This window comes from Camelus ferus, chromosome 10 (assembly GCF_009834535.1).
Source record: "Camelus ferus isolate YT-003-E chromosome 10, BCGSAC_Cfer_1.0, whole genome shotgun sequence".
In the NCBI taxonomy this organism is placed as follows: Eukaryota; Metazoa; Chordata; class Mammalia; order Artiodactyla; family Camelidae; genus Camelus; species Camelus ferus.
The window spans coordinates 45,595,906-45,619,110 of record NC_045705.1 but is presented as its reverse complement, the minus strand read 5'-3'; the positions used below and the strand labels follow the sequence as shown (position 1 = coordinate 45,619,110).

At 33.3% G+C, this 23,205-nt stretch overlaps 1 protein-coding gene across 4 annotated transcripts in view; it reads left to right on the top strand.

Annotated features, from left to right (window-relative positions):
• LOC102519711 (L-lactate dehydrogenase C chain) overlaps positions 1 to 23,205 on the top strand; it is a 71,435-nt gene that overhangs the window by 6,000 nt on the left and 42,230 nt on the right. For 3 of the 4 annotated variants that reach the window (XM_032488895.1, XM_032488893.1, XM_032488892.1), the window contains exons 4-6: positions 2,811 to 2,984; positions 11,963 to 12,136; positions 13,414 to 13,531. In XM_032488895.1, the coding sequence (XP_032344786.1) occupies positions 2,811 to 2,984; positions 11,963 to 12,136; positions 13,414 to 13,531 (466 nt within the window). Of the gene's footprint in view, positions 1 to 2,810; positions 2,985 to 11,962; positions 12,137 to 13,413; positions 13,532 to 22,526; positions 22,651 to 23,205 lie in introns of all 4 variants that reach the window. The other variant, XM_006195116.3, reaches the window with a different exon arrangement.

The window sequence follows — 23,205 nt, the reverse complement described above, 5'->3', positions numbered from 1 at the left end:
GCCTGGGCTGAGCAGTCAACAATACTCTTGAGAAAGAACAAGGTGGTGAGAACTTGCTTTACCAGATATCGAGACTTACTACAAAGCTATGCTGATTAAATGCAGAGACAAGAAATTGTTGTGTAACACTGATAATATTGTAGCTCAATGGGAAATTTGCAGACTTAAATTTTTTTTTCTTACAGCAATGGTTATTTTTATGGAAGGAAATAAAATTGAACCTGTGCCTGATAACACACACAAAAATTAATTCAGAATTGGTTAAAGACAAAAAGTGAAAGGCAAAACTTCAACGCTTCTGTTTAGAAGATAATATAGAGCATCTTTGTGACCTCAGGATAGGGAAGAATTAAACACAAGGACAGCAAAAACATGAACAAAAAAGGAAAGGATATAAACGTTAGTGTTTGTGTTCATGAAAAGATATTGAGTAAAGAGACAAGTCATAAACTGAGAGAAAATATTTGCAACAAAAACAGCTGACAAAGGAATAGTGTTAAGAATAAAAGTACTTGTATAATAAATAAGATAAATATACATAGCCTAGTAGAAAATGGGGAAAGACTTGAACATTTCACAAAAGAAGAAACTCAAATGGCCTATAACTATATGAAAAGACAATCTCATTAGTAACCAAGGAAAAGAAAATTAAAAAGCCTATCAATATACCATTATACACCATTAGGTTGGCAAAAGTGTGATCATACTAAATGTTTTCCAGGATGTGGAACAGTAGATTTTCTCATACATGACATGTAGGAGTGTATTATAGTAAAACTACTACTTTTTTTAGGTTTGTCATTACCTGATGAAGTTGAACATATCCCAAACCTAGAAATTGCACTCCTAGGTATATTCCCAAGAGAAACTTGTGTACATGTGCACTAAGATACATGTACAAAAATGTATAGTGTTATGATTTGGAAACAATTTAATGTATAGCAATACTGAGTTGATAAATTATCCTGTGTAGTATTAAATCACAATGACAGTGAATGAACTACAGGGACACACATAAACGTGGGTGAATATCAGATACATACTATTTAGCTAACGTAATATATACCTTATGATTCAAAAACAGATAAAACTTAATATGTTGTTTAAATATGCATAAGTAGTAAAACTTTTAAGATAAGATTGTAATTTTCACCACTGAGAAGAATGGTTAGTAACCTCTGAGAATGAAAGATGTGGATGCAGCCTATTAGGGGCACACAGGGGCTTCCAAGATATTGATGATGTTCTATTAATTTGTGTGATTTTTACAAAGTTGTTAACTTTAATATTTTTAAAACTGGGCATATATTTCTTATACATGCTTCTGTATTAATAATATATTTCACAATATATTTCATTTTGAAAATACATTTAGTGAGCTATAATGAGGTAGAGCAATGGATGTCATTGATTATCCACAGATGTTTTTGACTCATATGTACCATATGAGCCCACATGAAATGTGAAAACATAGCGCTCAGATGCCTGGAACATAGGTGGTGCTAAGATATTTGTGGAAGAAAGGGAGAAATATGAGATCAGAATCTGTTATTATGGATCTAATGATCAAGTTAGGGGTATAAGTACAATATAACCATGGGAAGATAACATAAGGCACTATATGTAAGGACTATTTGAGAATTATAGGCAGTAAGTACTATAAAAATTCAGTGAAGTAAGAGTACTATTTATGAATTACATAATTAGGGGATGCCTGGCAGAGGACCTGGTATTTGAAGAAGGCTTTGTTCCAGACCACTATGGTTTGCTGTCTTTGGGAGGACTGAGTTATATTTAGAAAGGAAAATAACAGATAAGGAGATGATGGGATTAACAGAATCAGGACACCTGGATAATCTGAAATAAAAATAAGACACAAAGCTAGTAAGATAACTTGTAGGCAGATGATGAAAATATTTGGTATTTTACTCTGGTATATACTTTAATTGAATTTGTGAACATGATATTTCAAATAATTGATCTGAGCTATGGAGAGATGACTCTGGAGAAGTTGCAAGGGTATTTTTGCTAGTTTATCTTCTAAAATTCTAGTGGAGAGGAGGGAGAAAAAGAAGCTGGAGAAAGAGTGAGACACAGAGGTTGAGAGATTGCTTTGGATTTCTGGGGTTAGATAAGACCATTCTGTGGAAGATGAATGTCCAGCAAGGTCTTTGAGTGAGAATGAGTCGATTATGTATGCAGAGAGAGAAGAGAACTGCCTCCTACAGATCTTTCATGTGACAGAAGGGAGAGATAATCTCAGATTAATGTGAAACTTGCCAGCCTAAGAAATGCCATCTTTCTAAGTTTGTTTTTCTAATTGAAATCTTCACTGGGGCAGGAAAAACATTAAAACATTTATGGTTTATAGATTGGATTAGAAAGATATAAGAATAACCATAAATAGAGATGTAACAAATATCTTTAAAATGAAGCAAATTTCCTTTTTGAAAGAGTAAAAATACAAGTTTTTGAAAGATGGAGATAGAGATTAGAGGCGATTTTAGCTAGTTTAATTTTTGACATCAGTATAGAAAATAACTTCTAAGTCATATAATACTTTTTAAAAACTCCAGTATGGAATAGTGAGCATTATAACACATTGTCATTGGGTTTAATAGATTTAAGTCATAGTGAGAAGATTTCCTTCAGGTTAAACAAGATAACATTACTGCAGGGAAAATCTGTTCATTTGCAAATGCCAGATATGAAAGTAGATGATACCAGTCATACAATAGACTTTTAAAGAAGTGAGGCTCAGTGATTATGGCAGTCTTGATTCAAACATTTTCTTTTATTTCCTTCTTTAGATTACAGTGTGTCTGCAAATTCCAAATTAGTTATTGTCACAGCAGGTGCACGGCAGCAGGAGGGAGAAAGTCGCCTTGCCCTGGTCCAACGTAATGTGAACATCATGAAATCAATCATTCCTACCATAGTCGAACATAGTCCTGACTGTAAGATGCTTGTTGTTTCAAATCCAGGTGAGTCTTTTCTACTCTCTTTAACTGCATAAGGATGATCTTTCCATACTATATCATACCATACCATCCCTTTTCTTTTCTTTTTAAAACAGTGTCCTTGAGGGAACATTTATGTACAATAAACTGTACCCATCCAAAGTACACAATACTATGGGGTTTTTTTCCAGCTTTATTGAGATTTAATTGACAATATAATATGTAAGTTTAAGGTGTACAATGTGGTGATTTGATAAATATTACAAAATGATTACCACAGTAGTGTTATCTCATACAACTACAATTCAGTAGAGTTAGTTAACATATCCATCATGTCACATAATTACCATTTCTTTTAACCTTTTTTGTTAGATTAAAAAAATGTGGGGGGTAATTAGGTTTGTTTATTTATTTATTTGTTTGTTTGTTTGTTTTAATGGAGGTACTGGGGATTGAACCCAGGACCTCATGCATGCTAAGCATGCACTCTACCACAAAGCTATATCCTCCTCCTACCACTTCTTTTTTTGTGGTGAGAACATTTAAGATTTACTCTCTTAGCAACTTTCAAGTATATAATACTGCATTGTTAACTGTGTCAACATGCTGTACATTACATTCTCAGAATTTACTCAGTTTATATCTGGAGATTTGTATCCTTTGACCAATATCTCCCCATTTCTCCCCTCCCCCAGCCCCTGGGAGCCAGCATTGTACTCTCTCTCTGAATTCAGCTTTTTTAGATTCCATATATAAGTGACATCATACAGTATTTGTTTTTCTCTGTCAGACTTATTTTACTTAGCATAATATCTTTAAGTTCCGTCCATGTCACAAATTGCAGAATTTCCTACTTTCTTGTAGCTGAATATTCCATCGTATGTGTATATACCACATCTTCTTTATCCATTCATCTGTAGGTGGACATTTGGGTTGTTTCTGTATCTTGGCTGTTGTGAATAATGCTGAAATGAATATGGGAGTGCAAATATCTCTTTGAGATACTGATTTCATTTCCTTCAGATATATACCCAGAAGTAGAATTGCTGGATTATATGGTAGTTCTATTTTTAATTTTTTTGAGGAGCCTCCATACGGTTTTCCATAGTGGCTGTACCAATTTACATTCCCACCAGCAGTACACAAGAGTTCTCTTTTCTACACATCCTCACCAATGTGTCCTCTTAGTGATAGCCACTCTAACAGGTGTCAAGTGATATCTCATTGTGGTTTTCATTTGCATTTCCCAGATGATTAATTATGTTGAACATGTTTTCTTGCACCTGTTGACCATTTGTTTGTCTTCTTTGGAAAAATGTTTATTTGGTTCCTCTGCCCATTTTTAAATTTGATTTTTTTTTTTTTGCTGTTGAGTTATATGAGTTCCTTAATGTTTTGGATATTATTAACCCGTTATAAGATATATAGTTTTCAAATATTTCCTCCCATTCTATAGGTTGCCTTTTCATTTTCTTGACTGTTTCCTTTTTCTGTGAGAAGTGTTTTAGTTTGATGTAGTCCCACTTACTTATTTTGCTTTTGTTGCTTATGCTTTTGATGTCATATCAAAAAAAATTGTTGCTAAGACCAATGTCAAGGAGCTTTTTCCCTATGTTTTCTTCTAGGAGTTTTTACAGTTTCACGTTTCTGTTTAAGGCTTTAATCCATTTTGAGTTAATTTTTGTGAGCAGTGTCAGATAGGGGTTCAGTTTCATTCCTCTGCATGTGATTATCCAGTTTCCCAACACCATTTATTGAAAAGACCGTCTTTTACGCGCTGAGTATTTTTTGGCTCCCTTGTCAAATACCTGTTGACCATATATGCAAGGGCTTATTTCTGGGGTCTTGATTCTGTTGCATTGGTCTATATGTCTGTTTTTATGCCAGTACTATACTTTTTTGATTACATAGCTTTGAATATAGTTTGAAATTAGGAAACGTGATGCCTCCACCCTTTTTTCTTCTTTCTCAGGATTCCTTTGGCTATTTGGGGGTCTTCTGGTTCCATAAGAATTTTAGGATTATTTTTTTTCCTGTGAAAAATGCCATTGGTATTTTAAATTGCATTGAATCTGTAGAAGATTTTGGGTAATATGAACATGTTGACAATGTTAATTCTTCCAATCCATGAACATGGAATGTTTTTTCATTTTTTTGTGTTTTCTTCAATTTTTTGCATGAAAGTCTTACAGTTTTCAGTGTGCAGATATTTTATCTGTTTGGTTAAATTTATTCCTAAGTATTTTATTGTTTTTTTGATACTATTGTGAATAGGATTGCTTTCTTTGCTTTTCAGGTACTTTGTTGTTAGTGTATAGAAACACAACTGATTTCTGTATTTTGTATCTTGCAACTTTACTAAATTCATTGATTAGTAGGTTTTGGTTTGGTCTTTAAGATTTTCTATAAATAAAGTCATATCATCCGTAAACAAGGACAGTTTTATTTCTTTCATTCTAATTTGGATGCTTTTTAATTCTTTTTCCTGCCTTACTACTCTGGCTAGAACTTTCCAGTACTATGGTGAATAGAGTGTTGAGAGTGGGCTCACTTGTCTTGTTCCTGATCTTCAAGAAACAGCTTTCAGGTTTTCACCTTTGAGTATGTTAATTGTGGTCTTGTTATATATGGCTTTTATTATGTTTCTTCTCTACCTGGTTTGTTGATATGATATTGACATGGAAAGATACTGAATTTTGGTGATTGCTTTTTTTGCATCTATTGTGATGGTAATAGTTTTAATTTTTATCCTGTTAATTTATTGATTTGCATATGTTAAACCACCCTTGCAATCCCAGGGATAAATCCCACTTGATCATGGTTTATGATCCTTTTAATATATTGTTAAATTTGGCTTGCTAATATTTTGTTGAGAATTTCTGTATCTGTATTCATCAGGGAAGTTGGCCTGTGGTTTTCCTGTAGCAATCTTATCTGGTTTTGGTATTAAAGTAATGCTGGCCCCATAAAATGAGTTTGGGAGTGTTTCCTACTCATAATTTCTTGGGAAGAGTTTGAAAAGAATTGGCATTAATTCTTCTTTAAATGTTTGGTAGAATTCACCAGGGAAGCCAACTGGTCCTAGACTTTTCTTTATTGGGAGATTTTTGATTACTGATTCAATCTCCTTACTCGTTATCAGTCTATTCATTTATTTATTCTGTTTCTTCATTATTTAGTGTTGGTTTATGTTTCTAGGAATTTATTCATTTCCCCTAAGTTATCCAATTTGTTGGCATATAATTGTCCATAGTGGTCTCTTAAGATCCTTTGTATTTGTGTGGTATCAGTTGTAAGGTCTCCTCTTTCATTTCTGATTTCATTTGTTTGAGTCTTCTTTCTTTTTTTTAGTCTAGTTAAAAGTGTATCAATTTTGTCTTTTCAGGAAACCAGCTCTTAGTTTCATTGTTCTTTTATTTTTGTCTTTTTAATCTCTGTTTAATTCATTTCCACTCTGATCTTTGTTATTTCCTTCCTTTCACTAACTTTGAACTTAGTTTGCTCTTCTGGTACTGGCTCCTTGAGGCTGTTTATTTGAGGTCTTTCTGTTTTCTTAATGTAGGCATTTAATGCTATATAAACTTCCTTCTAAGAAGTGCTTTTGCTTCATTGTGTAAGTTTTGGTATGGTGTGTTTTCATTTTCATTTGTCTCAAGGTATTTTTAAATTTTCCTTTTGATTTCTTCTTTGCCTCTTTGTTCAGGAGTGTGTTGTTTAATTTTTTATTGTTTAATATTTGTGAATTTTCCAGTTTTTCTCCTATTAATTTCTAGTTTTATAACATTGTGTTTGGAAAAGATACTTGGTATGATTTTAACCTTTTAAAATTTGCTCACTTGTTTTGTGACCTGTCATATTATCTATCCTGCAGAATGTTCTGGGTACACTTGAGAAGAATGTATATTCTGCTGCTGTTGAATATAATGATCTGTTATATATCTGTTAGATCCATTTATCCTAAAGTATATTTCAAGTCCAACATTTCCTTACTGATTTTCTGTTGGATGATCTATCAGCTGTTGAAAGTGGCAGTATTGAAGTCCCTTACTATTATTGTATTGTCTGTTCTCCTTTAGGTCTGTTAATATTTGTATATTTAGGTGCTCTGATGTTTGGAGCATATATATTCACAGTAACTATCTTCTTGATGAATTGATCCTTTACCATTATATAATGATCTTCTTTGTGTTTTGCAGTTTTTGGCTTAAAGTCTATTTTGTCTGATATAAGTATAGCTACACCTGCTCTCTTTTGGTTTCCACTTGCAGGGGATATCTTTTTTTAACCCTTCACTTTGAGTTTATGTGTGTCCATAAAGCTGAAGTGGGTCTCTTGTAAGCGGGAATTGCTAGATTGTGTTTCTTTAATCCATCCAGACACTCTTTGCCTTTTGACTGAAGAATTCAATCCATTTACATTTAGAGTAATTATTGATAATTATTTACTATAGGTAAGGACTTACTAATGCTATCTTATTAATTGTTTTCTGGCCATTTTATAGTTCACTTGTTCCTTTCTTCCTCTCTTGCTGCCTTCCTTTGTGAATTGATTGACTTTCTTTAGTGATATGCTTTGATTACCTTCTCTTTATCTTTTTGCGTATGTACTGTAGGTTTTCACTTTGTAGTTACCAAAAGGCATACATAAATCATCTAATAGATAGAACCATCTATTTTATGCTGATAACAACTTACAAAGAGCTGGATTAGCTGAACTGAGCCAGCCTGTGGAAAGACAGCAAGGTCTTAAGCTGATGTCAGCATTTCTAGCATGCAAGATTCTTTTCAGGGCCTTTGGTTTATATCCCTTGGCCCTGGAAATACTTACTTCTTACCATTGTTCCTTGACCCAGCTACCCCTTGATAAATTTCTTGTTACTTAAGGAAACTAGGGGTTTCCTTCTCCCTCCAAAGCTAACATATAGATATGTAACATAATGTGGTGGTGGGGCTCACTCTTGCTCTTAGAATAGTTTCAAGAGAACATCCAGCTTGCCCACCATGGGAGGGTCCTCTTCCCTTGGCCATTTTGTGTACAGAAAATCTGTGCCTAACCTATACTCTGGAAAAATGAGAATTCAATGTACAGAGTATGGTTCCCTACTTCTCTGCTTCTAAGATTTCTTCAAAAAATACTGTTTATATCTGTACCCTCTGGTATTAGTGATATGTGTCCATGACACCGTTGCACAACAAGTGTTGAGAGTGGATATACTTACCTAGTTCCTTATCTTATGGGGACTTCATTCAGTCTTTTATCATTGAGTATGATATTTAATGTGGGTTTTTCATGAAATTTCCTTCTCTTCATAGTTGCAAAGAGTTGTTTTTTTTTTTAATTATGAATGGGTGTTGAATTTTGTCAAATGCTTTCCCCCCCCGCCTCTATTGACCTTCTTATCATGCTATCTTTCTTTGTCTCTAGTAATAATTTTTGCGTTAAAGTCTATTTTTAATTAAGGTGAAATATACATTACATAAGTTTACCATTTAAACCATTTTAAAGTATATTATTCAGTGGCATTAAGTACATTTTATTTTGTGCAACTGCTATAACAGTCTAGTGCCCAGACTTTTACATCACCTAAAATAGAAACCCTGCACCTGTTAAACAGTCACTTCCCATTTTCCCCTTTCCATTCCCTAGAAACTACTGTTTGTTTTCTGTGTCTATGAATTTGCCTATTCTGGATATTTAATATAAATTGGATCATACAATATTTGTCCTTTCAGCTCTAGCTTTTTTCACAAATTAATGTTTTTAGGGTTCATCTGTGTTTCAGCATACATCAGTACTTCATTTCTTTTTATACTGAATAATATTCCACTGTATAGATATATCATTTTATTTATCCATTCATCAGTTGATGGACATTTGAGTTGTTTCTACCTTTTAGCTATTGTGAACAGTGCTACTATTCATGTACTAACTTTTGTTTGAACACCTGTTTTCAACTCTTTGGGGTACATACCTAGGAGAGGAAATATTGGGTCATTTGATAATTCTATGTTTAATTAGTGAGTAGCAGCCAAACTGTTTTCCATAGTGGTTGTACTATTTCACATTCCCACCAGCAATATATGAATGTTCCAGTTCTCCATAACCCCACCAACACTTGTTTTTCTCTATTTTTTATTTTAGCTATCCTAGTGGATTTATCTCATTGTGGTTTTGATTTGCATTTCCCTAGTGCCTAATGACATCGAGCATCTTTTCAGTGCTTGTTGGCTGTTTGTATATCTTCTTTGGGGTAACATCTGTTCGAGTTCTTTGCTCATTTTAAAATTGCTTTGGTTGTCATTTGGTTGTTTATTATTAAGGATTCTTTATATATTCTGGATACAAGAATCATCAGCTATATGATTTACAAATATATTCTCCCATTCTGTGGGTTGTCTTTGCACTCTCTTTATAATGTACTTTGATGCACAAAAATGTTTAACTTTGATGAATTGCAATTTAATTATTTTTCCTTTTGGTGTCATACCTAATAAATGATTGCCAAATCAAAGGGTACATGAAGATGTACCCAATATTTATAGCTCTTATTTTGGTCTTTGACACATTTTGAATTAACTTTGTACATGATGTGACATAAGGATCATGCTTCATTATTTTGCATATGGATCCAGTTGTCCCAACATTTGTTGAAGGGATTATTTTTACCCCAATGAATTGTCTTAGCATCCTTGCTAAAATCAGTTAGCCATAATTGTGTTTATTTCTGGAATCTCAGTTCTATTCTATTTATTAATATGTCCATCCTTATGCCAATATCATACTATTTTGAATATTGTAGCTCTGTAGTAATTTCTGAAGCCAGGAAGTATGAGTCTTTCAGCTTTGCTCTTCTTTTTCAAGATTGTTTTCACTCTTTGGGGCCTCTTGTGATTTCATATGTATTTTAGGATTTTTTTTTCATTTCTGCATAAGAGGCCATTGGAATTTTGATAGGGACTGAGCAGAAAGTGTAAATTGCTTTGGGGAGTATTGCCGCCTTAACAATAGTAATTTTTCCAATCCGTGAACAAGGGATGTGTTTCCATTTATTTATGTCTTCTTTATTTTTTTCAGCAATGTTTTATAGTTTTCAGTGTACAAGTCTCACATTTCCTTCATTAAATTTATTCCTAAGTGTTTTATTATTTTTGATTCTACCATAAACTGAATTGTTTTCTTATTTTCCTTTTTTGATTGTTTATTGCTAGTGTAAGAAATACAACTGATTTTTGAGTCTTGATTTTGTATTCTGCAACTTCACTGAATTCATTTATTAGCTCTAATGGTTTTTGTGAGTGTGTGCTTAGGATTTCTACATATAGGATTATGTCAACTGCAAATAGAGATAGTTTTACTTCTTCATATCCAGTTTAGATGTCTTTTATTTCTTTTTCTTGCCTACTTATAAGTGACTCACTTTAGATTTAAAGACACAGTAAGGTGAAAGTAAAAGGATGGGAAAAGGTATTCCACATATACAGGAACCAAAAGAGCTGGAGTGGCTGTACTAATATCACAGACATTAGAATTTAACACAAAAATTATTGCTGGAGACAAAGAAGAATATTATATAATGATAAAAAGGCTAATAGGTACAGAAAGTCATTAAACAAAATTCCTGACCCAGTTATGATTTTAAAAAAGAATCTTTTAGTAAACAGTGAATAGGGGGAAATTTCGTCAGTCTCATAAAAGATATTTATGAAAAATGTACAGCTAGCATCATTTTCAATGGTGAAAGACTGAATAGTTTTTTCCCCTAAGACCAGAATGAGACAGTGATGCTTGGTTTCACCATTTCTATTCAACATCATGCTGGAAGTTCTAGCCAGAGTAATTGAATAAAGATTTATCAGGCAAATACTTTATATCAACTATTTTAACTATGTTTAAATAGCTAAAGCAAACTGTGTCTAAAGAACTAAAGAAAATATGCAACTGATGGCTCACCAAATAGGGAATATTAATAAATAGAAATTATTTTTAAAAAACTGAATAGAAATTCTGAAGTTAAAAAGTTAACTGAAATGAAAGTTAACTATGGGGACTCAACAGCAGATTGAGAAGGCAGAAGAAAGACTCAGTGGACTTGAAGATAGGTTAGTTGTTCAATATCTGGGCTTCCTCAGGGACAGTTTCTGTTGATTGCTTTTTTTCCTTTGTATGATCCATATTTCCTTATTTTGTCTCATGCCTCATAATTTTTATTGAAACCTGGACATTAAAAAAGTATAATAGGAAAAATCTGTAAATCAGATTCTTCCCTCTCAGGGTTTGTTTTTGTTGATGCTTGTTGTAGTTGTTGTTTGTTTGTTTCATAACTTACAAGTCTGTAATCTTTTTGTGGATAGACACAGAAGTCTTTGTTCCATTTGTTTAGTGGTCAGCTAATGATTGAAGAGAACTTTCCTTAAATGTTTGGACCCAAAAGATATCTCCCAGTATTTGCTGGAAGGCATGTTGCCTTTTGCTGGGTGCATGTTGGGGCATGCCTTCAACACTCAGCCAGGCAGTTTATAACTGTGCCTTAGCCTTCACTTCCTGCTTGAACATAGCCTAAAGGTTAGACAGAGCTAAAGCTTAGGACCTTTTCCTGAGCATGTGCAAACCTCCATATAGCCCTAATTTTGCTATATTCTAGGCCTTATTCTAAGTAGGAGATTCTGATAGCTTAGATAAGGCTGTGGTGATGGAGAGGAAAAATCCAGGTACTCTTAAGGAGGTATAATTCACTGATTATTAAATATACAGATAGGCACATACAACATTGCAAAAAATTTTTTGCTTTAAAATTCTGATAGTGAATAATTTAACCTTTTAAAAACCTATGTGACAGATTATCCATATTTCTTTGTTGATTTGCTCCTCTTTTAACTTTGTATTTGCTTCACTTTGAACTTTTTTTTTTTGATTCTAAGACAATTGGTCTATATATTCAAAAAAGAAAATTGTAAAAGGAAGTTACTATGAATCTTTTTCTAACAAGAACTTTTTCTTCCTAGTGGATATTTTGACATACGTTGTCTGGAAGATAAGTGGCTTACCTGTATCTCGTGTAATTGGAAGTGGTTGTAATCTAGACTCTGCACGTTTCCGTTACCTAATTGGAGAGAAGTTGGGTGTACATCCCACAAGCTGCCATGGTTGGATTATTGGAGAACATGGTGATTCTAGTGGTAAGTATAAGCTCATTATGGATTCACACTTCTTAGCTTTAATAATGCTTATTTTCTTTAAAATTCTATTTTTTCTGATATTAATATAGCTGCACACTTTCATTTTATTGATACTTTCCTGGTGTATCTTTTTCTATTCCTTTACTTTCGGTCTTTTGTGTCATTGATTTAGCTACCTCTTAACAAAATAGTGCATAAAGTGTATAGCTATTTTGAAAGTCAGTGAGTGTTTCTCTTTTCTGGAGCACTTTCATTTATTGTGATCTTTAAAACAGAGTTTTTAAGATATAATACACATCCCATAAAATTTACCCATTTAAAGTGTATAATTCACTGGGTTTTAGTATATTCATAGAGTTGTGCAACCATCACCGCAATCTAACTATAGAAAATTTTTAACACCCCAAAAAACTCACTCCTGCACTCACCCCAACCCTAGTTCCAGGCAACCATTAGTCTACTTTCTCACTCTGTAGATTTGTTTATTCCAGACTTTTCATAGAAATAATATTGTTTAATATGTGACTTAAACTATTACTTGGATCACACCAACCATTTTCTTTTAACTGAAACATTTAATCTGTACTACATGATTAGAACTTCATACTTACAGTGTTCTCTAATTATGTTATATATGTGTAAATCTTCTTTCCATAATGCCAATAAACCTGTTGAAAATAGGCTCCATTTGTTCATTCATTCAATCATTCGTTTATTCAAAATATTTAATGAGCCCTTCTCTTTATGTTTCAAGGGTTGTAGTATTATAAATACATTTGATTTGACTTAAACAAATATTTCTTTGACCAGTGCCTTAATTTGACCTTGTTGGCTTGTGTTATTGTCTTTACTCAGCCCTTCATCCTGAAAATTATTTTCCCAGATATGTTTTAATTTCTCCCATTTAATATTCCATGATTTTATTTTGAAAAACCATGTATGATTTAATAATATGGTATTAATTTATTATTCTTTTCTCTCTTTGCTTGTAATATTTTATCATTTCTTACAGATTATTTTCTTTATGGATTCCATGTTTGTATCTTGCTTTAAAATGTCTCCTAAAATGTCACACAATTACAAATAAATTCTACTATGTATTTTCTAATATTTTATAATTTTATGTTATGCATTTCCCTCTTTTGTCCATTTGAAACTTATTTTTATATATGGTGTAAGATTGTAACCTAATTTTATATAAAAAAACAACCCACTGAACTTCAACAACTGATGCAGTACTGGCAAGGAGAGTTTATTCTGAGATTTTGTTCTTTTAGTGCCCTTATGGAGTGGAGTAAATGTTGCTGGTGTTGCTCTGAAGACTCTAGACCCTAAATTAGGAACTGATTCTGACAAGGACCACTGGAAAAATATCCATCAACAAGTTGTTGGAAGGTAACAGTACTCATTCATTTTCTTAATGCCTTAATAATCAATCTTAAGAACAAAGTTCACAGACAAAAGTATATAAATTATCTTTGCTTTTGTGAGATAAATAACATTCTGTAAGTATACAAATTCAGACTTACATAATGCATAGCTTTCTTATGGGGGCATTTGTCAATAGAAAAGATGTAGTTATCACTTCATAAGTGTTTGAGGGCAAAATAGGGTAGTAATTAGGAGCATGGACCTTGGAACCAGGTTGCCCAGGTTTTTTCAAACCTAACTTCACCATTTATTAGTGGTGTGGTATTGGGAGTTTATTTAAAATATCAAAAGTCAGTTTTCTCATATTCAAAAATGGGGTAGTGATAGAGCCTACCTTTGAGGGCTATTATGAAGGGTAAATGACTTAGTACATGTAAAATGGTACCTTGAACTTATTAAGTGTTCATCAGAAGACTTGATGAAAAGAAACATGAAACTGATGCAGATGATCAGAAGTTAACTAGGTTTACTTATAAATGAAGACCCTGACTTCATATACATCACCTTAAGAGCATGATTCTCCTTCATGCTTTAGCCAAGATACATATTAGTAACTTAGAAATCACTTTTGGATATTCATAACTAGAACATTAAATCTACAAAAGCCACAAGTCTACTGAATGTATATTTATGATAACAGCCTTACAAAAATGTTTAAGAGTTAGGGTAGAGACTAGAAAGGCACACAATATAACAAAAAGGTGATTATGGGTTAGTTTTATAAATGACATTTGGTTTAAAAATAAATTATATTATTTTCTGATTATTGAAGCACATGACCACTTTAATGGGTATAGAGTTTCATTTTGGGAAGATGAAAGAGTTCTGGAAAGGATGGTGGTGATAGTGGTATATTATGTACTTAATGTCATTGAACTGTATGCTTAAAATGGTTTAAATGGCAAATTTTACCACAGTTATAAAAAAATAAAATAAGTACATGGCTACAGATAGTGGTCTGGAGTTCAGACTCAAATTCACAGTATATATAATAGGCTTTAATCTAGAGTTAAGTTTATCTAGCTTAGTCAAATGATACTGGATAGAAAACACAGTATGGAATATTGCATTTTCTTTAGGAGGTGTTGCAAATGCTCAGGTATAGCTTCCAGGCCCTATCACTACATGAGGCATACCTAGTTGTAAATGATGAGGGCAGACCTCAGCATAGGAAGCCACAGCATTTGTTTACCAACAAGTTTTAATACCATTCTTGTCCCATAGCCCTCAGGATCTGCATGCTTGTGCCAGGTCTTCTAGTCCTGGTGCAATGCAGAAGTCAAGTGTTACATAATATACAATGCTGATAACCTTGTTCTGTTAAGGTTATGGTTACTATTCCACATTTATCTTAAATAATTTATGTATTTATTTTATTTTTTCTGATTTTTATTATGATAAAATATACGTAACATATTATATACGATCTTAATCATTTTAAGTGATTTTAAGTTCAGTGGTATTAAAACCATTAATAATCTTGTGTAACCATCACTACCATCCCTCTCCTAACTCCTTTCATATTGTAAAACTGAAATTCTATATCCATGAAACAATCCCTCCCCTTTACCTTCTCTCCTGAGGCCCTCGCCACCACAATGCTACTTTCTGCTTCTATGGTTTGACCACTCCAATTACCTCATGTAAGTGGGATCATACAGTATTTGTCTTTTTGTGACTGACTTATTTCACTTAGCATAATATCCTTAAGGTTCATCCATGTTATAGCATATGTCAGTTTCCTTACTTTTAAAGGCTGAATAATATTCCATTGTGTGTGTGTGTGTGTGTGAATATATATACACACACACCCCACATATTGCTTATCCATTCATCTGCCAATGGACACTTGGTTTGCTTTCATGCTTTAGCTATTGTGAATAATGCTGCTATGAACATGGGTGTACAAATATCTCTTCAAGACCCTGCTTTCAGTTCTTTTGGGTATATACCCATAAGTGGAATTGTTGCATCATATGGTAATTCTATTTTTACTTTTTTGAGGAACCACCATACTATTTTCCACAGTGGCTATATCATTTTACATTCCCACCAACAGTGTACAGGGACTCCAGTTTCTCCACATTGTCACCAATACTTGTTATTTTCTGTTTGATAGTAGCCATCCTAATGGATGTGAGGTAGTGTTTCATTGTAGCTCTGATTTGCATTTCCTTGATTAGTGATGAACAGTTTGTTATGTGCTTATAGGCCATCTGTATATCTTCTTTAGAGAAATGTCTATTCAAGTATTTTGCACATTTTTGAATTGGGTTGTTTGTTTTACTGTTGTTGAGTTTTAAGAGTTCTTTCTGTATTCTGTATATTAGTCTTTTTTCAGATAATTTACAAATATTTTCCATTCTGTAGGTTCTTTTTTTTTACTCTTTTCATAGTGTCTTTTGACGTACAAAAAATTAAAAGTTGTTCTTAAAGTCCATTTGTCTTTTTTTTTCTTTTGTTGCCATTGGTATTCTATCCAAGAAATCATTGCCAAATGCAGTGTCATGAAGCTTTTGCCTTATGTTTTCATGTAAGAGAGTCATAGGTCTTGCATTCAGATCTTTGATTCATTTTGAGTTAATTTTTGTAAATATTAGGTAAGGGTACAACTTTAATCATTTGCATGTGGATATCGTTTCCCTAGCACCATTTGTTGAAAAAACTGTCGTTTTCAATGAGTGTGGTCTTGGCACATTTGTTGAAAATCAATTGACCATTGAAATGTAGGTTTGTTTCTGGGCTTTCTATTCTATCCCTCTGGTCTATATGTTTGTCTTGATGCCAGTACTACACTGTTTTGATTACTGTAGCTTTTGTAGTAAGTTTTGAAATCAGAAGTGTGAGTCCTTCAGCTTTGTTCTTCTTTTTCAAGATCGTTTTGGCTTTTCAGAGTCTCTTGAGATTCCATATGAATTTTAGGGTGAGTTTTTCTATTTCTGCAAAAAATATCTTTGGGAATTTGATGGGGATTTCAGTGAATCTATAGATGATTTTGGGTAGTATTGACATCTTAATAATACTAACTCTCCAATCCATGAACATAGGATGTATTTCCTTTTGTTTATGTCTTTAATTTCTTTCAGCAATGTTTTGTGGTTTTCATTGTACAAGTCTTTCACCTCCTTGGTTAAGTCATTTCCTAAGTAGTTTTTATTTTTGATGTTACTGTAAAGGGGATTGTTTTCTTAATTTCATTTTCAGATTGTTTATTGTTATTATATAGAAATGCAATTTTTAATGTTAACTTTGTATCCTCCTACTTTGCTGAATTCGTTTATTAATTAAGCAGTTTTTTTGTGTATGTGGAATCTTTATGGTTTTCTGCATAAGATCATGTTATCTGTAAGTAGATATATTATTATGTTGAGGTAGTTTTCTTCTATTCCTAGCTTCTTGAATGTTTTTATCATGAAAAACTGTTAAATTTTGTCAAATGATTTTTCTACATCATTTGAGATGATAATGTGGTTTTCCTCCATTATTCTTTTAATGTGGTGTAGTACATTGATGGATTTTGGTATGTTGAGCCATCCTTGCATTTCCAGGAATAAATCCCACTTGGTCATGGTGTGTAATCTGTAAAATATACTGCTGAATTTGGTTTGCTAGTATTTTGTTGAGGATTTTTGCATCAGTATTCATAAGGGATAATGGTCTGTAGTTTTCTTTTCTTATAGTGACTTTGTCTGGCCTTGGTATCAGGGTGATGCTAGCATCATTGAATGAGTTAAGAAGTGTCTGAGCTTGTGCTTTTCCTTGGGCATATGTAGTTACTTTCTAATTTCCCCCAAGTATGCAGTTGCTTATGTATATTCTAGACTTTAATGTTTGTCTCTCAAAAGAGGGAAAAGAAATAATAAGGGAAGAAGGAAAGTGTGCCTGCCCTTTAAATTCTTTTGTCTGCACCTCTGTTATCAGAAGCAGTAATCAGCCGTTAGAGAACAGATCACTGATATTTGGAGGAAAAGGTTTTTTTTTCAGGCTGTGCACAAGCTGCTTTGGGTACCATAAACAGCTGCTACCGTGCTAAGAACTGATATTGGCTAAAATTAACCACAATTTAACAGCAAGCCTTCCCCTGGAATTTTCAGGTTTTCAGAAGACTCCAGAGTTACCCCCAAAGTTATATCAGACAGATTCTGGCAATACAATTACTGTCTAGGTGGGGAGAGAGATTCATGGTGCTTCCTACTTCTCCATATTCCCAGAATCCATCAGTATTTAATTTTTTTTTTTTTTTTTTTTACCTAGAAAACTGTTTTGTGAAAAAGCAATCTCGAAGTCATCTTCCCAGATACTCTTGCCTTTTTGGAAAGGGTCCATACCTGCTGTTAACCCTTTACCCATGATACTCCACCATGACCTGAGTGATTATCTATGCACCATATTTTCCTCATAGTTCCTGTGACAAACATGTCCTAATATTTTATACATAAAAAAGATAAGTTAGTATACTTATAACAACCAGGATCTATAAGATCCAGTAGGTAACCAGAATTCCTTCCTAGATGTTTTGGCAGTTCTTAACTAATTGTACTATCTTATTTTGCCCTTTTATTTGCTGTCATTTGTACCTTATTAAAAGTTATTGATAGTTTGAAATATTGCAAGTTATTGATATTTACTTGTGTGTTCAATATTTAATCTCTAAAGCAAATGTATTTCCTCTTCTAGTCAAACTGTTTCCATAGGGATCACATCAATTGGAAGTTTTAGGTCAATTTCCCAAAGTGTCTTTTCACGTTGATAATTGTTACTGATATATTTCATTTTCTTAAATTTCCTTAAGGGCACCTACACACCCTTTGTTATGCCACAGAGCTTTGGATGGAGATTAAATTAATGCCTAGCAAATGAAAGATGTTACAGTATCATTTTTTATCTTCCTCAACAAAAATGTCCCTTACCCATATACCATGTATTTCCAGCTATAGGGGCTATTAGAGGCCATCTCCTAGTAAATGCAGGAATCTACCTGATCTGGAGGCACAACCATAACACAGCTATGGAGGAACATGTTATAGCCAATATTGGTTTCCAAATGTCATGGAATAGCCCATCAACTTCTTATAGGGATGTCACGCTGTTAGCCTTTTGTCTGTCCAAGCCCTGGTAATTGTACTATGGTTATTTTCTTGTTAACTTGAAATACTATTGCCATAAGGAAGTAATGATTAAGATAACATTTTCCACTGAAGTCCTTTGTGATTTGAATACTAAATACTGTAGCACATTACAGATCAGTACTCATTCCAATAAGTCCTCTCAATAATGCAGTATCCAAAATGCATTTACCCCTTGGTCATTTAGCAGAGGATCTATAATTATAAAGACTCCTCAGGATACTGCTAATGTTTATCTAAAAATGACTCAATTATTTTAAATTATAGCCTCCAGTTTTCCAGTGCCTAACCAGCAATTGCAGGGGAGTGATATCATGATTTAATAGGATGTGCTTCCAGGTTCTGAATAAAGCATTTAGTTTACAATATTTGTCATTTTTCATCTTAAAATATCAGCCTTAAAACTGCTTGTTCTTTTAAGAATTTTTTATTTTTATTGACGTATGGTTGATTTTCAATGTTGTGTTAGTTTCTGGTGTACAGCATAGTGATTCAGTTATATATGTACATATATTTTTTTCAATATAGGTTATTACAAGTTATTGAATACAGGTCCCTGTGCTATATAGTAGGACCTTGTTTATCTGTTCTGTTATAGTTTGTATCCATTAATCCCAAACTCAATTTATCCCTCCCCCCCACTTTCCACTTTGGTAACCATAAATTTGTTTTCTGTATCTACAAGTCTCTTTCTGTTTTGTAAATATGTTCATTTGTGTCATTTTGATTTTGGTTCCACATGTAAGTGATATCATATGATATTTGTCTTTCTCTGTCTGACTTATTTCACTTAGTATGATAATCTCCAGGTCCATCCATGTTGCTGCCAATGACATCTTATTTCATTCTTTTTATGGCTGAGTAGTTTTCCACTGTGTGTGTATATATATATATATATATATATATATATATATATATATATATATATATACCACATCTTCTTTATCCATTCATCTGTTGATGGACATTTAGGTTGCTTCCATGCCCTGGCTATTGTAAATAGTGCTGCTATGAACAATGGGGTCCATGTGTCTTTTCAAATTGGAGTTATCTCTGGATATATGCCCATGAGTGGGATTGCTGTATCATATGATAAGTCTATTTTTAGTTTTTTAAGAAATCTCCATACTGTTTTCTTTAGTGGTTGCACCAAATTACATTCCTACCAACAGTGGAGTAGGGTTCTTTCTCTCCACACCTTTTCCACTATTTATTGTTTGTGGACTTTTTAATGATGGCCATTCTGACTGATGTGAGGTGATACCTTCTTGTGGTTTTGATTTGCATTTCTCTAGTAATTAGTGATATTGAACATCTTTTCATGTGCCTATTGGCTGTCTGTTTGTCTTCATTGTAGAAATGTTTATTTAGGTCTTCTGCCCATGTTTTGACTGGGTTGTTTATGTTTTTGTTATTGAGTTGTATAAGCTGTTTGTATATTCTGGAAGTTAAGCCCTTATCAGTTGCATCATTTGCAAATATTTTCTTCTAGTCCATAGGTTATCTAGGTTGTCTTTTTGTTTTGTTTATGGTTTCCTTTGCTTTGCAGAAGCTTGTAAGTTTAATTAGATCCCATTTGTTTATTTTTGCTTTTATTTCTATTGCCTTGGTAGACTGACCTAGAAAAACATTGCTATGATTTATGTCAGAGAATGTTTTATCTGTTTTCTTGTAGGAGATTTACAGTGTCCTATCTTATATTTAAGTCTTTAAGCCATTTTGAGTTTGTTTTTGTGCATGGTGGGAAGGAGTGTTCTAACTGCATTGATTAACATACGGCTGTCCAACTTGCCTAGCACCACTTGCTGAAGAAACTGTCTTTTCTCCATTGTATATTCCTGCCTCCTTTGTTAAAGATTAATTGATCGTAGGTGTATGGGTTTATTTCTGGGCACTCTGTTCTGTTCCGTTGATCCATATGTCTGTTTTTATGCTAGTACCATGCTGTTTTAATTATGTAGCCTTGTAGTATTGTCTGAAGTCTGGGAGGATTATGCCTGCAGCTTCATTCCTTTTCTTCAGTATTGCTTTAGCAATTCTGGGTCTTTTGTGATTCCATACAAATTGTAGGATTGTTCCTTCTAGTTCTGTGGAAAATGTCATGGGTAATTTGATAGGGGTTCCATTAAATCTGTAGACTGCTTTGGGTAGTATGTCCATTTTAACAATATTAATTCTTCCAATCCAAGAGCATGGGATATCTTTCCACTTCTTTAAATCATCTTTAATTTCCTTTATCAGTGTTTTATAATTTTCAGCGTATAAGTCTTTTACCTCCTTGGTCAGGTTTATTCCTAAGTATTTTATTTTTTGATGCAATTTTAAAAGGGGTTGCTTTTTTTCACTTTATCTTTCTGGTATTTCATTATTCGTGTAAAGAAATGCAGTGGATTTCTGTATATTAATTTTGTAACTGGCTACCTTGCTGAATTTGTCTATCAGCTCTGGTAGTTTTTGTATGGAGGGTTTTCTGTATATAAAAATGGTTTTCGTTCTTTATCTTCATTTTACACCAGCAGTTTTCATTTCATTAGGATGGTTAATAACTACTAAAGGATTGTGTTTTTATCCATTTTTTTTCAACCCTCTTTTCTTTCTCAAGCTATTTTTGTTAACTCCTGACAGGATAAACGTGTCATCCAGATTCCATTGGAAAGATTTGTCCCCAGTTACCTACTGCAGAGCTTTCTTCAATTCATGCATCACCAATCAATCAATTACTAGGCAAAACCTTCCTCCCTTTCCTTTTACTTACCCCACAGAGTCTTGGTTATATTGAATTAAGAATCTGAAAGTTAATCTTAATTTTGATACCACTCTTCAGTGCCTCTAATAGTGTCCATGGTTTTGGATTGATAGTCAAATCACAGGACATCACAATAAGTATAGTCCAGGCCCAGCTTTCCTGTGCCTAGCTGGTCCATTTACACATCAGTCTTATCTTTTGCAACTGAGTGTGTTGTATGTAGGCCTGGGGCCTTAAAACTGTGCCTAGGTGGTTGCAAGACTGCCTCATACAAATAATGATGCTGTACATTCTGTGTCTCTTGTCCTGGATCCTTTTCTCAAAAATATATAAACTTAGTGCTAAGTTAAAACCTCTTTGTCCTTTGAGTTTGACTGTCAGTCCAAACCTGAGACTGCTATTGGTGGCAATGCAAAAATAAAATACCTATTTATTGTAGAAAATAAGAAAATTCCTAAGCATAAAGAAGATAGTATGACCTGTAAGCCTATCACTCAAAAATAATCACTATTAATAATTTAGTGGATTGATATAATTTGAAAGTTCCTAGGAAAATATATTATGTTTTATTCAAGCCTGAGATAAGAAATTGCATGTTTAGAACTATACTATTTTCCTTTGAAAATGTATCATTAACATTTCCCCGTATTTCCACATATTGTTGATATGTACACTTAGCCTATAATTATATTAAGTTTAAAGTTACATTGGAACCCTAGTAACAATTTTAAGTGGTCAGCAGGTTATATATGCTAACTTTCAAGGTGATCTGATTCTCTGTTTAAGTATTTAAACAACAATAAAAAAAAATTAACACGTTTCATTTTGAGTTGCACAAATGACCTAGTATTCTACCTTTATCATAAACAAAGGGCAAATTATTATTTAAAATGAATAATGAAGTTTATGAGAATAATATAGAAATTTTATTGCCTATTCATAAATAACTTCAAGAAGAAATTTCTGAGAAAAATTTTAAGAGTGGCATTGCCATGTAGGTTGCTTTGTAATGGATGCTTGAAAAATATTATGTTCTCTCTGTGTCATCTTCTCATGAATTTGACTTTCTTACTTTCCACAACTGTAGTGCCTATGAGATTATCAAGCTGAAGGGGTATACCTCTTGGGCTATTGGACTGTCTGTGACAGATCTGGTAAGATCAATTTTGAAAAATCTTAGGAGAGTGCATCCAGTTTCTACTATGGTTAAGGTAGGCTTAAATAGAATCTTCACTTATCATCTTTCCTTTAATATTGTTAAGTCCTTACTATGTGCCAGGCATTATATAAAATGTTGAGAATATACTGGTGAACAAAATAAAGGCCTTGACCTCATAGAGTTTAGTGAAAGAAAGGAACTTAATAAAACAATTACAAAAGTGAATATATAACAACACATTATGGCAAGTGCTATGATGACAAACTATAAAGTCCTAAGAGTATAGAAGAAACTTTAACTACTTTGGGGAGGGGGCAAGGGTGGTGGATAGGTAAGATTTCCTAAGGAAGTAAAATGTGACCTAATCTGAATAATGTATAGGACTTGACTTGGAATGCTGGACTAATATTCCAAGCAGAGGGAACACAAGTGCAGGGGACTTGAGGTAGCTATAGGTGGAGGGCACCTGAGGCTCTGAAAAGGTCAGTTTTTGAAATGCACAGAGCAAAGGGAGCAAAGGGAAGTGCATGGTGAGGCTTGAGTAAGGAAGTAAGCAGGGTCAGGCCACAGAAAGCCTTCTTTATAAAGGAGTTTGGGTCCTTACTAT